Raw genomic sequence first — 9,769 nt, 5'->3', positions numbered from 1 at the left:
GAAAAAAATCAAAAAACATACAGTAAATATTACATTCTGATTCATTTCACAAACGGGAGGTGTATATGTTCCTTTATATTCTCTCCTTTGCAGTTGCATCATTATGAAATGTAAGAGAGGCCAGTTTGTTGCAGGTTTGAATCTTTAACTGACTGCTAAAACCACAATAGTGAAGTGGAACATGAATCCAAAACAAATCTGAAAGTATCTGACATGTGAAGAAAAAAAACCCAAAGCTACAAGTGTGACACAATCAGTGGTTGAAGTTCTTTTACTTTAAAGTGAAAGTAACACCGCATAGAAATATTCCATTACAAGTAAAAGTCCTGTCTTCAAAATGTTATTTAAAGGACAGATTCAATTTTTTTCATTTCTGTCTTAAAACAACAGTCAGGTACATGAATTAACATTGACAGTTTTTGCTACAATAATTTCTCCTGTTCATTAAAAGACCCTTTTCTGATGGACTTTCAGTGTAAGTGACGGGACACACACTCTTCGGTCTGTGTTCAGTGCAAAAATGTATTCAAAAGTTTGTCTGAAGTTAATATGAAGCTGCAGCTGTTCAATTAGACAAATCAAGTGGAGACTTCTAAAGTTAATGTCTAAAGCCTCGTATTATCTTCAGATAAACCTTTAAATACATTTTTTCTCAAATGGTAGACAGGACTTTTTCCTCCATCATACACATTGTCAGCACATTTAGAGATCTTCTGGTTAGTATGAGCAGGAGTAATTACAGCAGAGAAAACCTGGTTCACTGTTTATTTGGGCACCTGACTTGTTTTAAGACAGATAAGAGGATGAGGGGTCCTTGTCTTTGTTACATTTTAATATGTTGGGTATTGGATATAATTGGATTATTATCACTGATGCGTTAGTAAAAAAGCAGCAGGTTAATGTTCATTTCAAAATTATATACCGGGTACTTTTATGGAAAGAAATACATCAAATTTCTAAAGATTTTTTTATATTATATAAAATCTTGTGACATCCAATATATGTATATACAGTATAACAGTCAAATAAATGTAGGGACGTAAAAAATACAATACTTCCCTCTTTAAACAGTGGGGTTAAAGTATAAAGTAGCATAACATTAAAAAAATAGTACTTAAATCTATCATTGTGACAAGGAACTTCAAGTTGAAATTCAAAAAAATTATATATATATATGTATGTATGTATATATATAATAAATTCTGTCTCCATGCCTCAGTCCACTGTGAAGAAGTGCGAGAAGACACATATTCTCCAATAATTTTATTCATAATTTTAATATAAACAGTTAATTGTTGAATAATTTACACACAGCAAGATTTTTATTTTCATATCATTGCAACATTTTCTGTACATGTCACTACTTGGCTCTCCTTTGAAAACATAGAAAAAATAAATTGTCAAGCGTTCATTTAGTCATGGCACATTTTTGATCCTGTACAATATGCATGTAAAATCTGTGTTTATGTGTGTGTTCGTACGTGTGTGTGTGTGTATGTGTGTGTGTGTGTTCAATATGTTGATATATGTGATACATAAAATAATGGCACATTTGGATCCAGTGTGAGGGATGAAGCGTTCTCTGTGGGTTTGCGGGAGTTGAGTTTTGGACTGTACATACACACATATACACCTGCTGTCTGCATACGCACAGATGTCTCAACATAACGTATACACAACAAATCCCAAAATTAATACATCAGCATATTCATCGGCAATAAATGACATTAATAAAAGAGGTATCCTGCGAGACTACACACAGCATTCTTGGGACCACCTATGTGCACCGAGGAGAGAAAGAGACAAGAAGAAGGACAAAGAGAGGAGGAGGAGGAGGAGGAGGAAGAGGAGCAGCAATCGGAGACAAAGAAAGCCATGATAAAGACTTCAAACTGAGGACAACACAGACACAACTCCATTGATTTAAACAACGTACAGCACAGGGAACAGGATAGAGACAAATATAAGGTATTGGCGTGTAAACTGGAGCAGACCACTGGACAGACAGATGATTCAGACTTCAAGAAGAGGCTGCTTTCCTTTGGATTTGTCATCTAATGAAACAGTGACCCTGAGCCACACCTGTATGTCTTTAAAACAGTGGTGTCACTCTCTCCGTAATCAACAAAACAAATATGAACAGTTCATCATCAACACAACTGACAGACAGTACTTAATTCATTCATTGCTGGAGGTGTGTCCAGCTTTACAGTCTAATCTTAAAAAGATGCCAACAGTAAAGTTTTCTCTCCCTCTCTCTTTTTTTTATTTATTTTTTATTATTATTATTTTTTTAGCTTATTCAGGATTTTATCACTCATGCGTCCTCTTCCTCAAAAGGATGTGCAGTGGTCTTTTCCAGTTTTTCACATAAAAAAACCCCCCACATATTCGCAAACTTAACACACGTCTTCTTTAAGTTCGCACGACAACATCAGTGACAGGTGGTGGCGCGTTTCGTGACACAAGAAAAATAAATTGAAAAAAAAAAAAAAAGGCTTTTACAGGTGGACATGCTTGCTGCGAATGGGGCGGGGTCGGGTCGGGGTCAAATGCATGACGTCTTGTCGGCCAAACCTTAGGAGCATGCATCGGGATTAAGAGCAGAAAACGTTTTCAGGCCACATACTGTTTTATGTCTCGTTTCACAGGGTTAAAGCCCTCAGACTGGAGTTGTGCTGCTCCTGTTTAATACATCGACAGACTCGACTCTGCTCTTTTCTGTGTAGTGGGTTGTGTGTCATGATGAACACAAAAATAAAGTAAAAGGAAAAACAAACAAAATCTATCTTTTTTTAAATTTAGAAAAAGTTATATACACATTGATAATGTTAAATTCATAATGTACAAGAGTAGTAAAAGTTTACAGTCAGAAAAAGTAATTGTATTTGCCCTTCCTACTTTGGCTAAAAAAAATAGAAATCAACATCTCTAAAATGTAATACTTTTTTCTTTTCTTTAAAACAAAACAATAATACATACAATGCTTTGTTCTCACCCTGCATTGCGTTACGAGCATGCTCTGTCCAACCGATTTTTTTTCCTTTCTTTTTCTTTTTTTTTTTTTTTAAAGGTCATCAGAGTTCAACAAAACAAACCTAAACTTCCCTAAATCAAGTGCTTTTGTTTTTCAGGGGTTGAGGAGGATCCACTGCTATTTACAGTTAAGAGCTTATTAATCAGGGTTTTTTTTTTCTTTTTTTTAACTTTTTTTTTTGAAAATCATGGAGCTGGATGCACTTCAAATGGAAAAAAACAACCCAATTGTAATGCAAGCACTTGTTGCTAATCATGGGTTTTTGCATGTGCTTTGGGGTGTCGCTGTCAAAAAACACTAAACATATAAAACAGACTGACGATGGCTGCCAAGAAGCAAAAAAAAAAAAATCAGTAAGCATCAAATTATCAAGCCTTCCGCTGGTACAGATAATTCATTTTCCATGCACAAAGCAAGCCAGAGCTAAGCAGAGTAGAGACACAAGTTCAACTTTTTTGGGGTCTTTTTTTGTTTTGTTTTTTTTTTGGTAAAAAATCATCAGTCACATAATCCCAAATTACAGTATTTCTCTCACCAAATTGGTAGTTTGGTAGTATGTTTTTTCTCTGCAGTTACAACTAAAGAAAACATTATTGATATAAACATAATTCATGTGTTTTCATTTTATGTTTCATATTTGGAGATCCTCTTAAGTGATTGGTGGAGTTTCACCAGTTCTGTGTGGGGAGGGGTCAGTCTGAGCAAGGCACTATACGGGGTTGGGGCCCTGTTTGCTTTGCTACCCCCTGACCTGCTGCAACACTCCCATCCAACCACTAGAGGGCCTTGCAAACTACATCACGTCAGAGTAAGAAGAGGATTCCTGATTATCTTCAAAAAAAGGGGCAGAAAAGACTTCAGATTTGTCATGAGGGTGTTTGGCTTTTTGATGCTGAAAACGTGTCCTTGGGCTTATCATTATCTCCATTTTGCCTTTTTTTGTGTTAAAGAATGCTGAGAACTTGCACTTCAGTCAGAGTTGATAAAAAGGTACAGGTAGGTAGCTCTTCTTCCTCCTTATCCTCTTAATCCTCCAACCACAAAGCATCAGGCCGCCTCCCTGAGACGAAAAGTTACAATCTAGATTTCATGTCTGTAAATAGTTCTTATGGCACACAGGATTGTCCCAGTCCAGCTTTTTTCCTTTGCAGAGAGAGAGGGGGGGGTTGGGGTTGGGTCCTCCTCTTTAAAACTTTTAACCAGCCCAGACGTCAGTGTCCTGATCAGCCATACCAGATCCAATCCATGGCATTGACAGAAAATAAAGGTTATCTCTTGATATTCACAGTAGAAAAAATATACATACAAAACAGAAAAAAAAAATCAGAACAGAAAAACAAATGAATGAACCAACCTCTGGAGGAAACGTTGGATTTGAACTGTTTTGACCAAAAAGAGACTGACAGAAGAGGAGGAGTAGGGCTTTCTGCCTCACAACAGGTTTAGTCTTGATGTGACTTTAAAAAATAAATAAATAAAAAAAAAAAAAGCATGAGCATCCAGGGCTTAGCTTGTTTAGCCTTGGCCGCATGTAGGTGATCACAGATATGCATTGAGAGTCACGAGACTTTAATTTTGTTTTACTCGTGCTAATGTCTCATCCCCAGAAACCAGTAGAGCCGCTACTACATACAGTCCAGAGGATTGGTGTATATGGAAAGGGGGAACACACATAATAAAGCTACATGGCTTCTTCCAGTGCCCGAGGGAAGTCTTTTGTGGGTAATTCTATAAACTGTGATTCCAATGAAAGGGATAGACCACCTATAATGCCACTCTCCTGCTACTTGTTCCGTATTTGGGTAAAAATCTATAAAGGAGAGGGGTAATACTTGTATATTTATTCAACTCTGCAGCGATTACTACAGAAATTAGCTATCTAAAATTGAAAAGGACCAAAATATGAAGGGCCGTGCTCCCAACAATATCTACATACTGCAGGGGTGGATGAGCTTCCCTCAGGGACAAAAAGAGAAGGAAAGACAAACAAAACAAGGAGGCAGAGGGTTGAAATACACCACAGGGGAAAGGAATTCATCAGCAGTGTTGGTAATGTATGATAAAAGTGACATTATTTGAAATGCTGGGATGCTGAGTGACTGACAGTGGGGATGATTTCGGCTCTTTAGACTGATTCCTCCATATGCACTGAGGTAGACTCTGGCCAAACACAAAGACGACGACAATTACTTACTAACTAACTAACTAACTAACTAGCACTCCTCCTGCTTACCGCCGGCTACTTCCCCTACAATAACAAACTAGGCTCTTATAATAGCTCCACTCTCAAAACACCTTAAAAATGCTCCACTAAAAAGCTAACTGTGTTCTTCTTATACAATGAGAATGATCATAATAAAATAAATATCTGGTATTTCAAAGATATGGGCACCATCTTAATTAAAAATTGCATATGCGTGTGAACAACCACCACAAGAAAAGCCTAAATTGAGGTGGAGACGAGAGCTGTGTCCCACTTTCACCCCAGATACCAATTCTGACCCGGATTTGGAGTACGTAGTGTGTTTTATATACTATCTGTATGTAGTATTAGTATATAATATGGAAATGTGACACAGCTGAGGTCCACCATTTTTCTGTTATGTACACACAACTGATGGGCATCAGAATTTTTTATATATCTTTTTTCTGCTTTTATTCCCCAAACTATGTCACAAATAATTTACAGAATACAAAAGCCCAAGATTGTAACTCTTCCGAAATGATTTAGTAAAAATCAACATCATAACCTCAGGCGCCTCTGTGTGCTGACAGCACAGATTCTGGCCAATCCACAGTGTCACTGCTAAAGCACTGGGTGAACTTAGTGTTCAAACCTTACACCGAAACAAGAATTAAAAATAAAAATAAAAATAAAACACTGCTCCGAAAGACTCTTCTCTTCCACCAAAGAACATAGTTTAAACCCTACAAGCACAAATGTAGATGTGAGCTTTGATTTCTAAACCTCTCCTAATACAAAGAGAGCACAGAGGCCTGGGTATGTGTGGGTGTGTGTGTTACACTAGCCAATATAACTAGCCTGGACGTGGCTCTGGGTTTAAGAAGGCACTGGTAAAATATGGAGGCAGCTTCTCTGCTGTCTCTGACTCCAATTCTGTGGGTTCTCCTTGTTGACAGAAAGCTGCCAACACTTTGGCTATACTGTAAGTGCTGAATGCTGTTCAGCTAGATTGGCAACCACACTGGTCTATGTGTCCAGAAGAAAAAAATAGAAAAAAAAAAGCTCTCTTTCGCCTCCTGCCTCATCGACTGATGTGGTTCAGAAAGTGAGTTAAGAGCATTTTACGGAGGATCTGCTGTAAAACTGTCGGTGATCTTTGAGATCTGAGTGAGAGTCGTAGTGAAATCATGATGGTAAGATACAAAACAGAAGGGTCAGCAATGAGGACACCTAACTTTTCTGCAATCTGTAGCTGTGTGTCGCATTGTAAGGTTAAGCTGACAGGAATGTTTCTGATTCCCGGACAGGAGGGACAAACACGTTGCTAAAACAAAGGTGATTTGACTTCAGGAAAAATGTAACAGTGAATGTTTAAGAAATCTGTCTGCCAATGTATCTCTAGCAAATCAACCATTAAGAAACAATAATAATAAAAAAAAAGTCTTTCAATGTGAGTACTGATGGGGTGAGGTGGTGGTATCAGTTTTGCCAACAGGGAGGCAAAACAAGAGGATGAGGGAACGCGCAGTTCCGACTAAATCCTGGAATGTCAGACCTGAGTGAAATATCTGCTGCACACTGTGTCCTGGCTGCCTAACTGCATGTGATAGCAGAGAGAATAATAGGATTAACAATCACCTCACACTCCCTCTCTTTCAGACACACTGAAAGACAGAGAGACAGAGAGAGAAACACTGCCCCCCCCCTTCTCTCTCCACTACCTGCTGTGGATTTGGAAAACAGTTGGAACTTTCAGTGTTTCTCCCCAGCCCTCTACCACAAAACGTGGAAATTTCCACCGGCCTGATTTTGAGCAGTGGGTTCAGCAGCCAATGGGAAGCGTCAGGAAGACTGGAGGAGGGAGAGAGTGTACAGGAGATGTGCAGTGCAGAGCAAAACCTTACAGGAGAACAATGAGAAGGGGTCTGTGTGAATTTAATAAAAACCCTCATTCTAACGCTGAGGTCCTGAACCGTGTCCGATTCAAAGAGGATGCTGCTGCTGCTCTGATTTGAATTTTCAGTCAACTTTTAGTGCTGCTCATAAACGGGATAAAAAGATAACCCGGGCTAAAGCACCTCACTTCACGTGCATTTGACTGACAGCTGGTCTCAAATGCCCCTGTTCTTCCTCCGATTCGAGCAGCATCGACAGAACTGAAAAAGCCATTACTCTTGAGCTAACGAAAGGAAGTACCAATCACCAGGCCAGGACGAGCTCTCAACATACTCTCTAACGTTGTCAACAGTTAACACCGACTTCAACGCAACCACGTGAAAGACATAACTAACCTGTGAGAACAACACCGTGGACCTAAACTCCAGCGTGGTCTGACCAGAGAAAGACAGCAGACACAGAAGACAAACACATCAGGTGCACTGCGATCTAGAAAGACCTCATTCCCCCTTTTATAAAGCTTTTTTTTTTTTTTTGGTTATTCCATTTTTTTTTTGTGTGTTTGTTGTGTTGTAATAAAGTTGCCTCCAAATATTGACAGCTCTCAGTGGGAACAAGGTTTATAAAAAAAATTATTCAGTGAGTTGACAATATTTTAGGTCTTTCCCCTTTTCCCATCCGTGTGGTCAGACTATTGGAGGGGGGCTGGAGGCCTAAGACACAGAGAGCACTGATGGTAGATTAATGTGATTTCTGGGGATATAAAAATAAGAAAATTTAAAAAACCCAGAAAGAAAAAACCTGGCAAAAATAAAAACTAAATACTAGCAAAGCCTCTGATGAAAAATATTAGAAATATGAACTATTTACAAAAACATCAATATGTCATATATTATATATGAAATATTGGTACATTGATACCAATATTCCATATATACTATATATATATTATATATATTTATATATTTCTATACCCACTAAAATATATCAAAGCAGCAGCTATTGGTCAGTCTGAGGAACTCCTTTGTCCAATTCTTAACTGTTTAAATATCCTTCAGCCATATAGTGAGGACACAGAAATAAAACAGAGAGAAAAGAAGAGAGAGATAGAGAAAATAACAATAAAAGCAAATAAATTAAAACTATTCAGCAAACACCCGATGAATCTGTGTGTAGTTTGGAATTCTGCAGAACCAAAAAAAAAAAAACCCCAAAACAAAACAAAAAAAAACAACAGAAACAACATTCCTCTACGAATAGATGTTTGTTCTAGGATCAAGTCTTTGCAAGTCATCCCACCGTTCCAAACAGTTCCAAACTGATTAAGTCATTGTTCAAAAGGAAATTAGTATAAGCGCTTGATAGACACTTCTCTTTGTTTATAGGCCACGTATAAAAAGGCCACTATCTGAGTAAAAAGATTTCACTTGGAGAAAAAAACTAAACAAAAACAAAGCACAGAAATGTGGAAATGCAGATTGGTGGGTTGTGGGGAAAAAGGGAGGGACAAGTCTTGAAGAGGTTCAGCGTAAGCAGCCTTGTGGTTGTCGAAGGTTTGTTGTGTTCACAGTTTTTTTTCTCTTTTTCCATCACAATGAGTCCTGGAAACGTGGCAATAGTGAGAAACAATAGATAGGTAATGTGGTAATAGAAAGTCAGATTTGGAGGAAGTTAAAAAAGTGTTACACCATATGTTTGCATCCCTTGCTTGCCTGTGTTTGGCAGCCATGAGGAAGAAAATAAAAAGTCCTGAGATCTGTGTCTTTTTTGAAGGGTTTCTCCAAGAATAAGAAAATAATTAGAAAATGAAAGAGAGGAACATGAAGGATACAGAAAAAATGGACTGGAAGAGAAAGAAGGATGGGAGGGAAGGGGCAGTTAAACAAGTTCTTTTAGGAAACAGGAAATGTTAGGAAGGGCTGGATCTGGGCAATGATAAGATTCGTCCGTTTTTCTTGCCACCGTTCATGTGTGTGTAGGGGACATGCTCCTCATAGTTCCCCCTGAGAGCCACTGAGGGCCCGCTGTCCCTGCCTAAGCTCTCCTCTCTTTGGGAGTATGAAGACGGGTCCAGGGGGATGCTCTCCATGTTTTCCAGGTCCAGGTCAAACTCCTCTGTCTCAGGGACTTTGTTCTCCTCGCTGTAGAAGAAGGAGACCTCCTGGAAAGACGGGTGTAGGTCCTCCCGCAGCATCTCGATGATCTCATGGAACATCGGCCGCATCTTCGGATTGTACTGCCAGCACATCTGCATTAAGCTGTGCCTGTAGAGGGGAGAGCATAGCAGAGAAATGGAGACAGAGGTTCAGATTTTTATAGAAATGGCTGCTTGGAAGGTGACAGATAATGCTGATTCATATAACAGAGCACATCCAGAAATACAGGAGGACTACCTGTTTGTACCATAAAGTATGGCTTTGACATATTTACCATACCAGGCACATACTGAGCCTTACGAAGACAAAATGTGCTTTTTGACTGTAAAAGGTATACAGTAGTTTCCAGTTGTTAATGCTGCAGATTTCTACAGAATCAGCTATGCAGTAGTAGGTAGCAGGTAAATATTACTGTTTGATACCATTACTTTCAAAATGTCTATCAGCAGAAAAAGCTACCTTGAAAAGTCCTCCATTTCCACAGCTCAGTTTAAA

At 38.6% G+C, this 9,769-nt stretch overlaps 1 protein-coding gene across 1 annotated transcript in view; it reads right to left on the bottom strand.

Annotated features, from left to right (window-relative positions):
- Nucleotides 1–1,248: 1,248 nt before the first annotated feature.
- insrb (insulin receptor b) overlaps nt 1,249–9,769 on the bottom strand; it is an 82,659-nt gene continuing 74,138 nt past the window's right edge. The window contains exon 23 of the mRNA XM_053322857.1: nt 1,249–9,382. Coding sequence (XP_053178832.1) covers nt 9,028–9,382 — 355 coding nt within the window. The 3' untranslated portion in view covers nt 1,249–9,027. The remainder of the gene's footprint in view (nt 9,383–9,769) is intronic.

This window comes from Scomber japonicus, chromosome 7, assembly GCF_027409825.1.
Source record: "Scomber japonicus isolate fScoJap1 chromosome 7, fScoJap1.pri, whole genome shotgun sequence".
In the NCBI taxonomy this organism is placed as follows: Eukaryota; Metazoa; Chordata; class Actinopteri; order Scombriformes; family Scombridae; genus Scomber; species Scomber japonicus.
The sequence above is the reverse complement of the archived record's forward strand: the minus strand, read 5'-3'. Positions and strand labels throughout refer to the sequence as shown.